The sequence below is a fragment of the Chelmon rostratus genome, chromosome 3 (genome assembly GCF_017976325.1).
Source record: "Chelmon rostratus isolate fCheRos1 chromosome 3, fCheRos1.pri, whole genome shotgun sequence".
Taxonomy (NCBI): Eukaryota; Metazoa; Chordata; class Actinopteri; order Chaetodontiformes; family Chaetodontidae; genus Chelmon; species Chelmon rostratus.
Window position 1 is genome coordinate 6503992 of NC_055660.1, and position 19613 is coordinate 6523604.

The window sequence follows — 19613 nt, forward strand, 5'->3', positions numbered from 1 at the left end:
TTGTACCTCCATAATTACTGTATGGCAGGAGTCAATGCAAACTGCTGGCAAGGAAGTTCCCTGAAATAAGTTCTCTTGAACAGTTGGAAGAAGTTGTTTGAAAATTTCCAGCTCGTCTCTGAAGCTTCATATTCCTCGCAGTAATGAATTGAGTTATAAATTTGATTCTGCTGAATGAAGAACAGAGGCAACCAGTCGCAGTTTTACAGTATACAGTGAGGTAGCTGAATAGAGCACAAATATAGATAAGAGCAGTCACAAGGCAGAGACAATGAGAAAAGGCAGTGACGCAAGAGCAACACAGAAGAGAGTGCTGAAAAGAGAACTGAGGGATGGATTCGCTCCAAGTGCATAAATGCATTGTAAAATAACCTTATATCCTTTCATAACCTTAATCATCGTACGTGTGCGTCGGGGAGGGTGTGGGAGTCTGAGTTTGATTACCTCGCCTCGGTGATTGGGGGAGAGTCTGTCTGAGTTTGATTACGCCTCCTGAAGGAGACTCCCCTGGTGTCTGCCATTTAACGTCACTCCATTTGTCCGGTTTATCCTCTTTCCCCCCTCGCCTTCGCCAAGCAGGGCTTGTCGCCCCATGGCCGTGAGAAGTGACAGAGTGGCCTTTGTCAGCAGCTGAAGAATAGACTCGTGTAACATCTGACTCAGCTGACCTCTGGATAACCCAGACACACACGCACACACACACACAGCGGCACATGTACACACACAGTATTGGTCGGGAAAAGTAGCTATGAAAGATGAGATAAGAGAGAAATGAATGTTTTTGCTTGCAATATTGGAGCAGCATATGGGACATGACACACACGTTTCTGTTTCTTTGAAAAGCTTTTATGAGTGCATGGTTTGGATTTTTTTGATGAACACTGAAACCTGCCTGTGTGAGTGTGCGTGTGCACGGTGATAACGTTTGTGTTGTTTTTATGCATGCCTGTGCGTCTCTGTGTCATTTGTTTCTTTTTCTAATCGTCTTCCCTCCCTTCCAGATGTTTCCTTTCCACATCACTGACTCTTAAATGAGAGCCTGCCGTGGATCCTTCTGCGCACGTGTGTGGCTCTGTGTGTATATCTAAACATCCGTGTGCGTCTGCGTGTGTGCGTGTGTGTTTTTTGCTCCAGGTCCCATCCCAGTTGTTCTGTGGCGCATCTAATTGGAGGTATTTTAGTGTCTCTGGAGAGGGTGACTGTGTGTTTTTGTGTGGCGGAATCAGTGCGGTTTGTGTGTATTCACATGTTTGCATGTGCGCGGTAGTGCGCTGTAGTGTTGCAGACCCCAACACCTGCCAGCCCTCATTTAAAAGCTTGAACGCAGGATAAGAGAATCCCCTCTATTCCTGTGTGCAGTCAAGTTGTTTCCAGTGCTGCAGCTCTCATCATGCGCTCAAGGTGTTTTCGATTTTGCTGCATCATGCCTTGATAGGCTTCAAGGAACACCATAGAAACCTCTCTAACCAACATGGCAACGTAATGATGTGTGCCACAATCTGCCTCAGTGTGCTCTTCATGGATAGACAGTCTGCGGCTTCTTGTGTTGGTAAGGGAATATGTCTCAGGAGATTGGAGTCAAACCAGTGAGAGAAGAATACCGACAGGCATGTGCAGCAGTGACTCGCTCCTGGGCTTTTTGGCCGGTGACCCCTAAAAACAAAACGAATGCCAAATTGGATGCTGTGTAACAACTCACCACCCCCTGGTACAAGCACAGGTGTATGCACTGAACAGTGACACTAAATCTCCCCCCCCCCCTCTCAAATGGCTGCTCTTAATTAATTACCAGCAGAATCTATGGCCATGTTCAGAAGCCGCTGCCAATATTCTTTGTTTAACAGCGAGATAAAAATGGCTCAAAGATTTCACAGTTGCGGTCAGATGTTGTTAGACTTTTCTCCTATTAGCTAACAAGGGCCGTCCTGCATAGAATTTCTTTTTCTATGGTGGCTGCTGAACTATAATTGGCAGCAGCAGCAGCTCTCAGATCAGAGTAGTACATGTTAAATTGATTTTGTGAAAGATGGTGTTAAAAGTTAATATTATTTATAGTAAAGGCAATTTCAACTATTTTCTCATGTTTAGTGCTAAAAAAAAGTAAAAAAGCACAGCACTCAACACAAAAAGGAAGACAGCTGTGGTCCAAAAAGTACAATAATGGCACTTGGTGCACCTGTTGGTGATACATTTTTTGGCACTCATTGGTAAGAGATGAAACCTTGAAGCTGACTCACTATTGCACAGTGAAGAGAGCGTAGCTGAAACATGCATTTTATTCCCCAGTGCTCAACTAAAAAATGGAGAACTAAATTAACTGACGTTTTAGGTGTTTTTTTTAATCAATTAATTGATTACTTGATAACCAGAAGTCGATCATTCTGACTAATTAGAAAATAACAAAGATTCACTAGTTCTAGTTTGTTACATGTCAAGGTTTTGCTGTTATGTCATTGTAGACTGAATATCTTTGGGGTTTGTACTGTTGCTTGAACAAAATAGAACATCAGAATAGTCAGCTTTTTTTCACTTTTTCTGAGGCAACGTACTGCATGAAGTAAAGATTAAAAACAATTGTTAGATGGATTCTTGCCAATTATCTGTTTTTAGCTGATAAACATTACTCACTCTGATCATTAATCCAGGTGTCATGTCTACAGTCTGACTGTGAGGAAGAGTTTCGATGGATGCTCACCAAGCACTGAAACTTACTTTGATCTTGTTATTTGTGCATGTCTTTTGCTTATTGCAGCCAGATACAACAGTTTCTGCAGAAACCAATTTGAACAGGTTCTTTTGAAAATAGTTTGGAGACAAAAGAAAACACCACATGGGCCTCAGATGTGCTGCAGTGTGTTCAAGCTTACTTATAATAACTCCAGTTTTTTGCACACCAGATCTCATTTTGTGACCATCTGTGATTGCTCTTGTATATCACATGGCTAGATGTGCAAAAGCTTCACTTTTGCTGTTCTGGTCCAACAAGGAAATGAACCTTTTTGTTAGTCGTAGCTGGAGTAAAATGCCTTAAAAGCATGATATCCATCAGTCATTTTTACGATGCATTAATGTAAGCATGTGTGGTACTTCATACAACCTTGTAGAGCTTACTCTTCAAAGGACTTTGGATGAGATACCAAGTTTGTGGGCAACAGTTGTCTTGTTTTCTCAAATACTGCTGTTGACACATGGAGAGTGAGACTGCAGAATATAGTACATAGCAGGGCTTCTCAAAGTCCGGATATCCAGACCCAGCCCACAACTCAGCCATCGTTAACTGGTGGCCTGCGGCCCGCATCCGTCCTGCATATATTAATGAATTCAGAAAATGCGCACTTCTAACGTGACTCATCAGTGGAAGAGACCCAGTTGGTCCTGAGAGTGATTGTTGATTAACTTGCCAACCCCTGGCAGCGAGCCAAAAAGCCTGTAATTCATAGTTCACCCACTCTACAAAATCGGATTATTGTCCAACTCAATCCTCTCTACTCATGAACCCATCATCAAACTGCTCAGCTCTCAGGCCGGCCATACCCCGGAGCTGACAGCAGCCTCCCGGATACAGGAGGTAACTCCTAAGCTTGTCTGTTAGACGCAAGGTTTTTTTTTGTTGGCCAACTGTCGTACTAAGTACCTTACCGAGTGTTTTTGTTTGTTTCCTGAGGAGACCCCAGAACTGTGGGTTTGTATTCAGCACTGACTGCTGCCTTGACAGTGGTCTGTGAGTATTTGGTAGTAAAGAATCTATTAATCATTACAGATTTTCCATATTTTGTAGGAGTCTGTTGAAACTAACTAGACTCATAAAAATAACATTAATTTTGTAAGAAAGTGAAAATATATTAAAAAAGTGTATTGTGAAATAAAATTTCTATTAATTAATTAATTAATTGTTCGTGATGTTTAATATATAGTGTAGCTGGAGGTCATTCACAGTGATCCTGTCCCCAGATTAATGTGGTTTTAATGGGGCTGATTTCCTGTTGTTGACATCATTGTCATGGCAACTGCTGGAGAGAGCACTGGATGTTGTTGCTGCAGAGTTCATACATTAACGTTGCACCCGAGAATTTGCCATCAGCTCCTAAATCACGGATACAGAGAGTGTCTCCTCTTCTCTAGTACACAATCTCTGCAGCTAGTGTTAATGTGGTTGTTAGGATATCTCTGAGTCAGAAATAAACATGGACTACTTGTCTGAGCCTTGTCTGCCTCGGTTTCATGCTGGCCCAATCACAAGAGACGTGATGTTAATTAATTGATTAAATATTATTTTGTTATCTCCAGTTGTTCTGGACCTCTGACCTTGAACAAAAATCAGATGCAGACCTTTGAGCAATGAATTTGAGAACCCCTGTTGTATAGTTAAGTGGGCTAAAGGATCCCCATGCCAAGAAATTCTGAATTCGTTAGTGTCTTAAATAGTTACATAATTATTTCTATGCTGTGAAGAAACTATGATCCAGCCCACGCCGGTCCTTTTGAAGTAGAGATTGCGTAGGAAGCCGGTATTCAAGCTGTCCAACGGCTAGTTATGCAGACAACCATTCTGAAGGTCACGAAAATCACTGATCCATTTAATTACATGTAAACCTTGAAGAATGAGTATCGGTGTCAGGGTGCTTGGCAGTATTTTTCTGACATGCTTATATCGAAAACCTTGGGCCTGCAAGGTTAATTTGAAAGATCTAACCTTGTGTCAGGACACATTAGGACTACAATGATCTCTTTTGTATTGAGAGTCTGGTTATTTGAAGTCTACAGATGTGGAACACACTCACACACACACACACACCCGATCATACAAATAGGCACTAATACTCAGTGGTTTTGATAAAGCGGCTTGGCTAATGAATCGCTGCTTTGAATAATTCCTGCTACAACTGGTTGTGTCTGGAATTATTATATTCAATATTTCAGTTGCAAAGGGATCAGACTTGTCTCTGTTGATCCCCGTCTCCCCTCTCTGTCTGTTTCCTCTGTCTCTTTCATTTCTGTCTCTCTCTCAGTCCCTTCTCTCTTCCTCTCTCAGTGTAATGAGGCTCCTCTGTGGTTCTGTAATGAAAACCCCTGTGTGCAGACAGGAGTGATGGAAGGACGGACAGGAAACTGACTCGTGGACTGTGTCAGTATGACAAGCGGACTGTGTGTGTCTCTATGTGTGTATGCTCCACTTGTCCCACGTAGTTGCAGCTGTAATTGCAAGCGTGTTTTACAGCAGGATGAAATAGATAAAGACGGATGCCCAAGTACACGGCTTTGAGTGAGCGCTTTACAGACGTACACCCACTCAAACCGTCTTCAAATCCTCTTCCATTCACAAATAACATAGTCAATAGATAAAAAGAAGGAAGCAAAAAAAGCAGGCAGAGGTTTCCAGTGGGAGAGGAAGTAGACACAAAGTCACAGACGCTGGTTGTAACAAGTATCTAAGAATCAATGAATGATCCGAGGCAGTGGAGGTAAAGAGGACAGAGGACAGGAGCAGAAAGAAGCTCTGGAAGTTTTTATGTTCCACAGGTTTCTGCCAACATTGTTTACTGCTTGGCACCAGTTGTATTCAGGGCACTGTGATGTACACAGCTTCACCTGTATTGTGTGCGAGCAGTGTTTGTGAGCCAGGATTGTATGGGAGGGGATGAAATGGGCCCAGTTGTACTTTTCGAGGTGGTCACTGCTCCATCCAAACGCTACTGTGATGAACTGTGCAGTCGATGAGTGTTACAAAAATCACATTAAAATGACCTGATAACTGATATGAGAAATGTTTTGTTTAGTTTGTGATTAGTCTGAACAAAAGAGAATCTTTAGGCTATTATAAAATCATAATGGAACAAGTGCATCCACATAATCAGTATTTAGCCTAAATATAGCTTCAAAGAACGCAATTCATCAGTATCTGACCAATTTTATTTTACATTTTGTGATTATAACTACACTAATGTGATACTCATACTGATCATTACATTCCAAAGTGGCTTCATATCTAGCGGTGAATGCTATGTAGTTGTTCACTTACTGTAATTGTCTGGTACGTCATGTCTGACAATTAAAGCTGAAGACTGTTGCTGCTGAGTTTATGTTAGCTATTGTTATAATTGCACAGACTAACAGAACAAGGTGCTGTTCAACATTAAATATATAGAGATCTCAATTAAAGTTAATTAAAATATTAATGTGGTCTTTCTTAATAAAAAAAAAGGAAGGGATTCTAAGATTGCTGGGTACTCGACTGCTGTATGCCCACTCCAACGTACCAGGCTGGATTGTGGCGTGTGTTCATCTAATGCAAGGTCATTTATCAACTAGGAATGCACCAATCCAATACTGACAATGAGTATCCGTCCGATAGACACACAAATGACTGGATTGGATACAATGGGGCTGATCTTGGGACAGATCAACTATATTAAGAATAAAAAATAATTTAGTATTTTTTTATCTACAGTATATATTTATTTGTTACATTTTGTTTTACAGTGTGAGGAAAGCCATGTTTAAACCAAGCCTGACATTGCCTTAAACATAAAAGAATGATCCCAGTCTCCTTCACACAGTGAGGCGTACACTTTATTAATTAAACACTGGGTTCTCAGCATCGGCAGACATCCAGATTCAGCTATCAGAGTCGGGTCTGAAAAGTGAATCATTGCATTCCTATTATTAACCAACAGACCATCGTTCTGTTCTTGAACACCATAAGGATGCAATCGCAAGAATTTTTAAGACATTGTTTTGCTGGGTGACAGTTCATTTGGTGGTTTGGCTAACTGAGGAATAAAGGTTGATGCTGCTTGTAAAATCTAAAAATGAAAAGCGTACTAACAGCACTGATTCACCCCTTGATTATAATGGGGACAGCTGGGCTCAGGGAGGTTGCAGTGATAAACATCATGTTGCAATCGTGTGCTCACTGTGTGAGTGTGTGTTTGTGTGTGCATCAAGTGTGTCTTGCAGCAATAAGAGAATAATGCAGATGGAACAATTTCCGACGTTGATGCCTTTCTTCAGTTGAGAAGTGCAGCAACGTCTAGTTGAACAAGCAGAGTGGGGATTCGGATGGAGGAGTGTATTGTTATTGTGGAGGATGTAGGCAGAAACATGACTGTATCCGAAATACTTTGGTGGGGATACCATCTCAGCTGCCTTCAGGAGATGAAATGCACGAGCACACACGAAACACAAAGACGGGATGCTGAATGAGGTGTCAAGTGCGCAGATAAGTAGCATGGTGCTCGTGGTCTTAATGATCCTGTCAGTCACACAGCTATCCCTTATCGCCACCTCTCTACACCCCCTACAAGCCAAGACTGTGAGTGTGTCAGTCAGTGAGTGCGCATGAAGATTAATATTCTGAATTCATTCCAGCTGAGGCCTCATGTTGGACCCAGTGTACATGGAGACATTTTACAGTTTTCCCAGTGTGTTCAGTGGTGGTGCTTTATTTTGTTTCTCTTCGCTGTGTGAGGTTCCACGACTCCAAACTGAGCAACCCGATGGGATACGCTGTTCATATGCCAGCCTGTATCAGCACATACTGGCTATATTCAGGGTTTTCATAAGCAGTTTTCAGAGTATCCTGAATATAAATGAAATATTATTGTGCATGCGAACACACTGATTGTCTCTGTGTGTCAGTGCTTGCTGTCGGATGTAACAGGTTATTGGAGTGGCAGGCCAGTCAGCGGATGCTAATTTGAAGTAGTAGAAGTAGAAGAGAAAAGAGAGATTAAGGGGGAAAGCAGAGCTGCTGAATGATGGGTCAGGGCAGCAAAGGAAAGATTGGGTTTAAGGAACAGAAGAAAGATAAAGGATGGATAAACCAGGAGAGATGATGAAGTGCTGAGGAAGGGGAAATGTGTTCACTGGCGGGGGAAGGGGGCAAAGGGACATGGGTGATTGCTTGAATTAGCATGTGTTGTGTGCATGTGTGTAGGGGTGAGCAATATGGATACAATTTTCTGTCATAGTATGAATTTGTACATTTCATGGATGTTCAAACTGTGAGGTAGAACGCTTCGTCCACTAATCATAGGGTTGACTCCTCCTGTCCACATGAGCAACAACCTCAAAGCCAATTTCCAGGCAATCGGTGTGTTAGTGTTTGAGAATGAGAATCAGCGCTTCGAATGCAAAAAATGTGATAGAAATACAGTCAATTTATCATTAATAATCAACTCAAACATTTGATAAACTCAAATATTGGAATATTTCAAAATAAATTGTTAATAGGACTGTCACTTTCTATTGAAAAGGCTGTAAACATGGGCTGAGTGCATCAGGCTGTGCCTTGTCTCCAGCAGAGGGCATTCATTAATAACACTGTCACTATGATCTGAGCAAAAAAAACAAAAAAACATGAGAAATAATGTGTGGAACCACTTTGGACTCAACATCGTAGATGGAAAAATTGCAGATAAAGATTATGCTGTTTGCCGTCCACACTAACATTACGTTACCATAACAACACATCTGAAGTCACCTGACACAGTGGTTTGTCGCTCACTGACGTAGCCGAGGCACCACAAATGACTGAAAAAATACACAACATGAATACGTTTAGGTTACATGTGTTGAGCTCAAATTCATTTGAAGGAATTATTACTTGTTAATTCTCATTTGTTCAGACTTGATGACTGTGTTTGAAACATAACCACAACAAACAAATAAGCTCATGACGCTGACTGTGAAGCATTCTTAAGGACCTGGAAAAGGCCATTTTTAACCAGATTTTAGAGGATGTTGAATCTTGTATCACAACATTGATATTATATTGATTAATTGCCCAGCTCTACAGTATGTTTGTATGTAGCAAAGCTAAATAAAGACAGTGCTCATTTCCAATACTGATGTACTTTTATCCACCATGATGATGACGATGATGATACATCAGACAACATCTTTATCAGCGCAAAATCAGCGCAAGGGGAGACGCAAAATCCAGACTACACAAACAAAAACATACAGTATATCGTTATGGAGTAAGATGGAGATGGAGTTTGCTCAGTTGTCATGGACCTGTAGATGTTTATGCTGTTAATTTAAGTCAAGTGTATTTATTGAGATTTATAAAGCCAGTAATGTTTCACATTCTCTCACCAGTAAACACATTCACATATACAAACACTCAAATTAACGGTTATGTGCAAGCACACATATATCCCATTTGTTCATTAGCTGCTGAATTGACACCATGGTCTGAAATACTGTGTTGGTGCCGCTTTTGCCTTCACTGTCTTCATTTGTTAAAGCCTCGCTAAAATACAGCCACTTTTCACACCCATTTACAAATTCACACACACACACACACACAGCCGTACATAAGCGTGTGCTTGTCCTCTTGTCCCCTTTGCTATCAGTGTGTATGTTAGGCAAAGTTTTTACCAGGGTTTCAGGGCAAAGTACTCACAAAGAATTACTGAGGGAAGAGGAGATAAAAAATGGGAAGGGGGATGAGGCCGAGCAGAGAAGAGATGAGGACAGAGAAGGATCGGGTACCAGAGAAAGTCAAAGAAAAAAGAGCCGAGCAGTGAGCAAGTGCGGAATTGGGAAAGCTTTGAGGACGATAGAGATGGATAGGAAGGAAGAAAGAGAGGCAGAGTGTAAAAGTTGAAGATTGAGAGGGGATGCTGAAAACAGGAATAGATCAACAGGGCCTTTAATCCAAAAATAGTTTCCGCCCTTCTCCTCCTTCCTCCTCGTCCCTACTTACCTCCCTGCCACTCCCTCCTCCCCTGTCTGGTTGTTTGGAGTGATTGAAGAAAAGAGATGTGTGTAGTCTATATAACACACACACACACACACTCATATAGAGCAGTGTGTTCGCATGTGGACATATTGTGATCCACAGACAGACAGATGATGTCCATTACCAGGCCATGCTGTCCGGAGCCAGGCGGAACAGCTGCAGCTAGATCTCACTGATCTATCACTGTTCTAATGAATCTGTTACAGCCAGGCTCCACCGATCAATCTCTGAACCACTTAATCAATTAAGCCATTAATCAGACCCAGACCCTAACTGTTCTTGCCCACATGAGTGATCACTTTACATATATACACAGACATAAAGACACTGGCACAAACACATGTGCACTTATACGTATGAACACTGAGTCAGTCAGTGTGGAAGTGATTGGAAGAGTGAGATATGCTTTTCTATGTTGCAAATAAGCAACATAATCAAATATGGTGGAAAGGTATCACACACAGATCTTCAGGACAAAGATGACTAATCCCAGTTTGTTACAGCCATGTCAGCAAACATGGCGTTTCAGCGTGGTGGCCTCCATCAGAGCATCAGTTGCTCTGATGAAGCCTCTGAGTATTCATTGTTGGATCTATATGACTTTGGTTTTACACCTCAAACAAAACACTGGACAGGTGCATCCTTTTCATTAATAAACTATGAATAAATATGGCTGTGGCAGTTTGTATACTTTCATAATAAATACACCTGAATGAGATGAACACAGAGTTCAGATAAACAGAAAATCTTTGCAGGTGAGGTCCTGCAGGAAGCTTTGAGTGATAATTACCAAACGATTCACTCATTAGATTTTCTTTTTCTTGTGTTGGTATGAGAATATTAGCTTGTCAGATGTGAGGATTTGCTGTTTTTGTGGTTAATATCCTTGTAAATTGATTGCTTTGAGGGTTTGGACTCTTGCTCTGACAAAACAAGCACTTTGAAGGGGTCACCTCGAAATCTAGGAAGGTTTCTGACATTTCATTTTCTGACATGTTGTAGACTAGTGGCTTGGACGCTGTCGGTCTCATTATAAAAATGATTTTGCCATAATGACTGTGTGAACCAAGTTGTAGGGTCTGTTTCAGTGTCATCTGATCTCAATTTGACTTCACATGTCTTTCCCTTTTCCATGTAAATAGCACAATGAAATACGAGGCAGACTCAGGAAGTTGGGCTCATGTTAGTCGGTGGCCCAATGATGGGACTGAAATCATAGAGCAGTGTGTTGCCCTCCTGTTCATGTGCTCATTTCTGGCTGCAGAGGCTAAAAACATCTTTATGTTGGTGGAAACAGTTGTTCCTTTCTTAATGGTAACTGGTAACTAACTTGTTAATTTTGCACTGAGGAGCAAACTAGACTGCATCTGACAGGCAGTACTTTCCTAGAAGATTTCAAAGTCACAGAAAAATCTGTGTTTATGCATCCTATTTTTTTGGACCTTTTGTTTTTGTATCTAAGTGACTAATGGGTACGACAGTTTTTTAAACTGATGCGGTATTGAGTGAGAGCCGTGAAACGGGCTGCAGTGCAAACCCGCAGGGTGTCTGTGCAGTCAAAGTATGCCCAATAAAAGTACTTCACACACTTCATTCAAACTCAACAGAAACAAAATAAAACTCACCAAAACCATTTTTCACTGTTCCTCTAATCACCACCAACTCTGGTTTGGTCAAAATAAAGGGTGGACATCACTGAAGCAGCGGGGGAAAACGGCGTGCAGTGCCGGAATATTTTCACATGTAACTCAGGGATTGTTCTCACTGGACATTATGACTGTAGAGACTTAAACATGTCAAACTTCAGCAGATTTTCCTGGTCGAAAACACTCATAGCAGGTAACAGAAACCCTGCTCCCAGGCCCAGTGATGCAGCTTTTCTTTGTGAGAGCTGTCCAGCAGTCAGTGGTCAGAGCTAGCATGTTCGCCCTGGCTAGTATTTTTCAGCACGTTTAGTCACAGTTGCTCTCAGTGGCGTAACGTACTCAGGCTCGAGTTGCCGAACTAGCTTTTAGAATCCCTCGCCCTCCGCTGCACTGATTGGCAGCATGTGGGCCTCAATCATACAACACTCCAGCCGGGTGATGGCCTTGGACTGGAGTGCATCACGGTGTGTGTGCATGTAAATTAGCCCATGGACCAACATGTAACTGGTCAAAATTATTCTCTCTGGTTAATTAACAGTTAACCATTAAAATCACCAGTGTGAAGTGTCTTTGAAGGATTAAACAATCTTAAAATCTGTTCCCAGTTTAAATGATTCTGCAGACTAAATACACCTAAAGACAGTGTGATAACAACAATCTTACAGGTTCATTTTATGCCACATTGTGCAGGATGGCTCAAACAAAGTCTTGGTCACAGTTTGTAAATTAATTCTAGGCATGCCAGATGGTGCAGTGAATGGCTGGCTGATCGTAGAGCAACCCGCTCTCATGTTTTGAAAATGTAGCTTTGGCCTTGGCGTATGTGGCTCAGATCGTGGCCAACATGAAATGGGAATTTTGTGAGGTAAATGTATTTTCACCAGCAGCATTCTGCTAGCTCCCCAGTGTATTCTGCAACATGCCATGATGTTTTCTGATTAGTTGGTTCTTATGGAGGTTGTAGAAACAGTCACATTGTAGGAGATTTGAAGATTTGACCGTCAGCTTTGGTCTGGGACAAATCTAAATTACAGCATAAAGGGACCTGAAACGAAAAATAATGGATAAATGAATTGAACATGGGCTGCACGGTGGCTCGGTGGTTGGCAGCGTCGCCTCACAGCTAGAAGATCCCCGGTTCGATCCCGCCTGGGGTCTTTCTGTGTGGAGTTTGCATGTTCTCCCTGTGCAGCGTGGGTTCTCACCGGGTTCTCCGGCTTCCTCCCACAGTCCAAAAACATGCTTAGGTTAATTGATAACTCTAAATTGTCCATAGGTGTGGATGAGCGTGTGGTTGTTTGTCTGTATATGTAGCCCTGTGGTAGGCTGGCGACCTGCCCAGGGTGTCCCCTGCCTTCGCCCGAGAGACGGCTGGGATAGGCTCCAGCCCCCCCGTGACCCTGCAAAGGTGTATAGATAATGGATGGATGGATGAATTGAACATTTCAAGTAGATAAATTAGCCTAACTTACAGCCCTTAAGAATGTAGTGTACACTGTGACAGTGGTGGGGTATGATAAAGAGTGGTTTTCGTCAAGAGAGTTTCCCAAAGGGGATCAATCAATTCTGAGTACAGTATTCACATTTTTATTCTGCTCCAAAGCCTGTGAGTTTGTGAGCGAGTGTCTTAGCCTTCAAGGAAGTGCCCAAGGAAATGCCAGGACATGTTGCCCTCCACTGATCTGTCACATTCCTCCAGGCCTCGTCCCCTCACTCGCTGGCGTGTAGTAAATGAATGGACTGTGACTGCAGCGACGCAGGGTGCAGTGAGCGCTTATCTGGATAACCACTTGTTTCTAAAGGAGACACTTAAAATTCAGTGTCCTCTTATAAATGAGCCTCATTTACTTATGCTTAGGGTCTCTGAGACCCTGAGTTTGTGGGACAGGGAGAAGTGTTAGTTAAGATCCAGAGAAATAAAGGCAACAAAGGGGTGGCAGTTAAGGAGGGTGACACTGCAGCATTCTGGATAAAGAAGACAGAAAAGGGGCAAACAGCCTGATTTAGTAATGATGCATCTCTTCTTTCTTGTCTCTCGTGGTCCGTTCTCCATCCGGGGTTTCACCCTGTGGTGGTGGGCACACAGCTACACCCCATCGCTGCCTTTGAAAGCCCCACCTTTTGGCTTCAACTTTCCCCTGTCTTCCTCACGTCTTTCATCCCTCACTTCTTCGCTCTTGCCTTACAATATTTCTCCTGCAAGATCAGAGGCTTGCTATTTTTTTCTCTCTCTGTCTTATGAGAGGCGCAAACTTGCGGAAGCAGCACTCCTCTTTTGAATTGGAAATGACTTCTGCTCTCTTTTCATACCATCATTAGGCTCACAGTATGAACCGAACATCTACATCTATTTCTCATTTTCATTACATGGCACTCTCATGTTATTTATTTTATTCTTTTGCATTTCCTTTGTGCTTCTGTTGTTTCCTTTTAAGCCTGGATGTTTATCCATTTCAGTGGCACATTTTAATTTGTTGTCTCATTTTCATGCTCTCTGTTCGACTCTTGAGGTGATAAGACGAAGTGTTTAACAAGGGATTGTTGGGTTTTTATCTCATGTGCATATTTGTGTGTGGGTATCTGTTTGGGCACAAATAAAATACTGAAGTCTGAAGAGATGGGGTGAGAGGAGAAGAGAGTACAAATTATATAAGTGTTGAAGAAAAAGGAGGAGGAGGGAGAAAGGCAGAGACATGCTAACTTTTTGTCTCTCAGACGGTGAGCAAAGAGAATGTCAAAGCCAGGTGACATTTGGGATTCCATACTAGGATGATTGACACCAACTTTTACCTGTGTGTGGGAGACTGGGCTGTGCATACTGGCTGTGTGTGCGTGTGTGTATGTGTGTGCGTGTGTGTGTATGTGTGTGGGCATGATTGACATGGTAAATTGGAAAGGTCAACTGGTGCTAGTGTTTGGTACAGACAGGCAGACAGCAGGAGGATGTAACCTTCCCAGAGTCCGCATTTCTGCAGGGAAGGAGAATCTGAGCAAAGGACGGGATTTGGCTCAGATCGAGGGAAGGAGAGCGTAGGGTTTTTTTGAAAACGAAGATTTAATATGTATACTGCTCTTTATATGCTGTGTATTAATGATAGCGCTCCTCAATTCCGGTCAGATTTACAAAGAGAGACAGACTACTGGGTATAAGGAGAGGAAGCATATGGACTACGAAATTTTATCACCTGGGCCCATCAGGAATTGCCCCAAGGTCTGAGGTCAACACTCTAGCCAGCTTATTATTTTACTGGACACAACTGTGTGTGTGTGTGTGTGTGTGTGTGTGTGTGTGTGTGTGTGTGTGTGTACGTGTATGTAGATAGGTCCATGGGTCCCTGTGTTTCTCTCTGTGAATGTGTCAGGATTGGAAATTGGAGTGTTACATTTCTATAGCTATTGATGTGAATTTCAAATAGCTGTACGTCTGCGTGTGTGTGTCTGTGTGTGTGTGTGTGTGTGTGTGTGTGTTATAGAGGAAACAGGAACAGAGTGAAAGGAGAGTGAGATTGACAGGGTAAATTGGAGTGGTAAGGGTTTTGAGGTTGAACTCAGGGTTTAGCCGAGAAAGAGAAAGAAAAGACCCAAACGTGTTGCTAAAAAAAGTGTTTTTTGGCTTGGGGGAATGTGACAGTGGATGCAGATGTGGGTGGATGGGGAGAGCGAAGCGAGGCTGAGCAGGAGAATAGATTGTCACCAAGGGCGAGGGGTGTCAGGTTGTATGTAGATGGAGGGAAGGAAAAATAGCCCGGCGGGGCTGTTTGCACGGGGAGGGGTGACTCATGTAGGGTTTGGGGGTGCTGCAGCAAATAGGTGACCCACAGCTGGGGACTGAAGGGTCAGTACCCGCACAGGTCAGCCAGTAACACAGCAAGAGCAAAAACGGCCAGTCACACACAAAAGGACAGGTGCAGCTCACAGGATTGGACACAACACGCAGATACTGTACTTAATCCCCCATGTATTCATCCAGTAGTGCAAAAACACACACACACACACACACACACACACACACACACACATTGTGGCAAGCACACACAGAGGACATGGTGACCTGCTTGTTTGTAGGTCCTTCAGGCAGCTGAATACACAATAGTGAATTCATGAATACAAATTATACTCAGGGCTGAGACACACTTTGGCACACACTAACATTTTCACATCACCTCAAACTGTATTTTAAACACATCACATTAATATCAACCAAAATACTGAGCGGTGGCCTGTTTTGATGCCTCCACGCAGGCGACAGCTGTGGCTGGAGGAACTGTGTCTTTGGGTTGTCCGCATGTCCGTCCATCCCATTCTCGAGAACGAGGTATCTCAGAAGCGCCTTGAGGAGGTCTCTTTCAGATTTGGCACAAAGATTTACTTTTTTATTCACGAGGATGAACTGATGATTTTTGCGGTCAAAGGTTACTGACCACACACTAAACATTTTTGGCCGTAACTCAAGAATTCATTATGGCAGAATTTCACACAAATGTCTCATAGGACGAAGTGAGGACATTTTATTTCCAACAGGTCAAAGGTCAGCTTCAGTGTGACATCGTAATGTTCTGCAGAAACACTTCTCTGGCTTCTCTTATTCAACACCATAACTCAGGAACAGAAGGGGAGATTGTGACCATATTTCACGTTTGGTCGGATGCTGAATTGGTGACACTAAACTTTGGTGACTGTATAAATCTCCCGTGCTGCCGGGGCGAAGATGTGTGCGAAGCGTCCACGTTTTACAGTTTGTAGGTGTAGGTGATTGTTGTTGCAACATCTGTACTCCTCCATAAAAATGGTCTCCGAGTGAAGACAGCATGTTTCTCACTGGAAGTTATTCATTGGAATCATACATGTCAGTATAGTGATAACTTCCACGTCATACCTTGTACTCAGTTCCTTCAAAATCTTCACCACATAGATGATACGAGTCTGGACAGACATGGCTGTAAACTGCAACTTGACTGGTTGGTAGAGGAACACAACCACGATGTGGTAGTTCTGGTTCAGGACTAAGAGTCAGATTCACCTGTACATATTAGGGATGTACGCGATTAGTTGACTAGTCAAGTACACGTTGCTACCCTCGGTACTGGATGCTAGAAGTACTGGTCAGCTGAATTACAGGCTAATGTGCAGCGCTCATCAAGCACGGCGCAGAATACCACACATGCTCAACTTTGCTGTTTTCTGAGTGTGTTCTTATTTTTAGACGCGCCGACTAGTTTAATCCTAAACTTCCATTTAAGCGTCAGGGAAAGTAGTTATTTCTGCTGTGAAATGCACATCAGCACACACATTGATTAAGACAACAAATGATACAAGCTGTTTCAAAAGGTTCGAATAACAATGACGGAAGTGAAAGTTACTGGAAAATATGTTCAGTGGATTCAGCTCTGTGACTGTCAGATGCTTTGTTGTGTTATGAGCACGCACACACACACACACACACACACTCTAGCTCGTGCTCTCTCTGTTGTTCCCTCATGTCCCCATTGTTTCTCTGTTCCTGTTTGAAACTGAGGATGACTCAGTATGACACATCATTTGAATACACACGCAGAGTTGTATGCCCCCCAGACCAAAGCTTGTGCGTTTCTTTTTGTGTGTCGGTGGGCATTTGTGTGTGCGTGCTGACCCCCTTTTAGATTCTCCAAAATAATAGACCTCCCAATACTGCTAATAACAGCACTAACTGTGTTCTAGTTAAACGGCTGTGTCTAGGTGTGTTTACAATAGGTCTGGGCATTGTTTTTTTCATAGTATTACTGATGTGATCCCTGAGTTTTGGTACCGACATTAAAATTAGACTGTTTTTTTATATACCTTAAATGAATATATAGAAATATTTGTGTTTGAGTCGGTGTTGATATGTGTGATTTGTGTGATTTTAATCATGTAGCTTCAGCAGTAATGGTTTAAATGAAGCAGTGTGCTTTGATTTTTAGACAACAGTATCATTCCTGCCTGTGCATCAGCATCACTTCAGCCAATTAGTACTTCCTCTCTTGTTTTTGTTTTTTTATTTAAATTCAATAGAAATATGCATGTATTAGAGATCTCTTTTAAAAGTTTTTTTGGCCCTCATCCTGATCCAAGTGCTTTAATATCGAATATCTGCCGATACTAAGTCCAGTCCAATACTAATTTACCTAAATGTTGATGACAGATGTATCTCACACGTAGTAGGTGTAACCTTCTAAATCTGTAAAACAGACACCGGCTCACAAAGAGCAGACAAACCCAACAACAGCACTGTTTTGTTTTGTCCTCTCATCTAGTTATTCACAGAATTAACTGTAATTGGCAGCAGCTGTTCTGAACTGCTGCTATTTGTCATTTCAACCAGGTAAAGCAATGGTCAGTGCTGGTGTTGTGTCCTTTTTGACATGTGTTTCCCCATTACTAGATCTGAAGCAAACCACAACCCTAACCCCAACCTCTCGTCCTCTGAGATGCTTGCCCTGACCCCAACCAGGTGTCTCTGCTGCACCTGACCTACGCCTTAACCCCAGTGGGTTGGGGGCCACTGCAGGAAATTTTCACAAGAGGCAAACAGTATTCGAACCGGGAACAGATTTCCGCACAAGCCTGGCTAAAAATGAGCTGATCTAATAATCTAATCAGCTAAAGCTGCTCTTTGCTAATCAGAAAGAGAGAAGACAGAGAACGGATTCTAAAATTCAACGCAAGCAGTCTGAGGTGGATAAACACAGTGTAAGAAGACGAAAGGCTGTCATTTATGGTGCTTTTTTATTGTGGTCAATTATACTGATACGTGTCAACCCTCTTTTTATTTATACTGCATCAGCTGTAGGCAAGCAGCCATAGATGATGTTATTCTAATACTTAAAGAAGAACTTTATAAAATAAAGTCTTAAATTGAAAAAAAGTAACAAGACCATGAATCTGGTCTGACGTTCAATGCCAACTTCGAACACTAATCAGTATGAAGTACTCTGTGAACACATTTTGGAAGTACTGAGGTTCAATAGCAACCCCTCACTACACATGAATCTGTATTTTCAGCAGAAATGATGAAAACATTCGAACTGTTTGTGTCTGAAGGCTTTCTCTCCCCTCCCTCAGCTTTTTTCAGTGTGTTCTTTTAGCTGCCGAGCTGCTAGCCTTTGTTTTTCTTCCTCATCAGCTAGCTTGCTCACTCTTCATCACTTGCTTTCAAACACCATGTGTGTGTTTGTGTGTGTGTGTGTGCGAGCATGCGTGTGTTCGCCACATCGGCTGAATGAACTTTGCGCTGATGCTGATGTGATACGTCAGAATCTAAATTAAGGCCCTGATGCACATTTTCACCACACACACACACACACACACACACGCACACTCTCAGATCAAAACGAACGTACACACAAACACACACCCAGTATTCAAGTGTTGAGCGAGTGACTGAGAGGCTGAATAGGAGCATGAACGGGTATTGTATTGATAGATGAATGGTGAATGTAGATTTTCTGCTAGTAGAATGTCAATGCCATCATTTTCTCACAGCCTACAGTCTTGCTACCTCCAGACTTATGACAAATACAGGGAGAAAGGCTGTGGGGGGGGGCAGAGGGAGAGAAGAAAAGAGTGAATGAGAGAGACAAAATTTTGTAGCTGGCAGTTGATGGATGGGCTGCAAACCGCTCGTCTTCCTCTGGACTCCATGATAACATGCCATTCTCTCTTCTTCTCTGTCTCTTCCTCCCTCTCATCCATTTCTCTGTCTGTACTCGTGTTTTCCTCCTTCTCAGGGAAGGATCTTCCCTTTCCTGCGTGCCTCCTCAACTCTGAGATGCCTTAGAGCTGCTGATTTGTGAAAGCCTGTATTTTCTTTTGCTTTTTTAATGTGTTTTTGCTAAATGCGTCTTTTTGCTGCACCCTGAGGAAACACTTGAAATCTAAATTATATCTCTCCTGTTTTCCCCTCTCCCCTACTCCCCCCCACTCTCCCCTTTTGTCCCACTTCTTTTCATCCCATTCTCTTTGGCTGATGGACAGTTGGCAAGAAGAACCGTGGGTCAACAGGTAAAGAATGCATTTACATTTACATTATCTTCCCTGCTTTTCTCTCTGGCTCTGTCCTCTCGCTCTCTGTCTAAACTGAGACAAATATTGCTGTGACCTTTGCTCCTACCAGAGAGTTGGAGCTGAGGGATGCTCAGCTAAATGCTTTGCTGAAGGTCACATTGGCAGCAGCGGCGGGTACATGCTGTAAAAGATGTTCC

The 19613-nt window shown here is 42.6% G+C and overlaps 1 protein-coding gene across 1 annotated transcript in view; it reads left to right on the top strand.

Moving 5' to 3' along the window:
- Positions 1-19613, top strand: part of LOC121626542 (protein sidekick-1-like) — a 230513-nt gene that overhangs the window by 116894 nt on the left and 94006 nt on the right. Inside the window, exon 6 of the mRNA XM_041965127.1 lies at positions 19387-19413. Within this exon, the coding sequence (XP_041821061.1) occupies positions 19387-19413 (27 nt within the window). The remainder of the gene's footprint in view (positions 1-19386; positions 19414-19613) is intronic.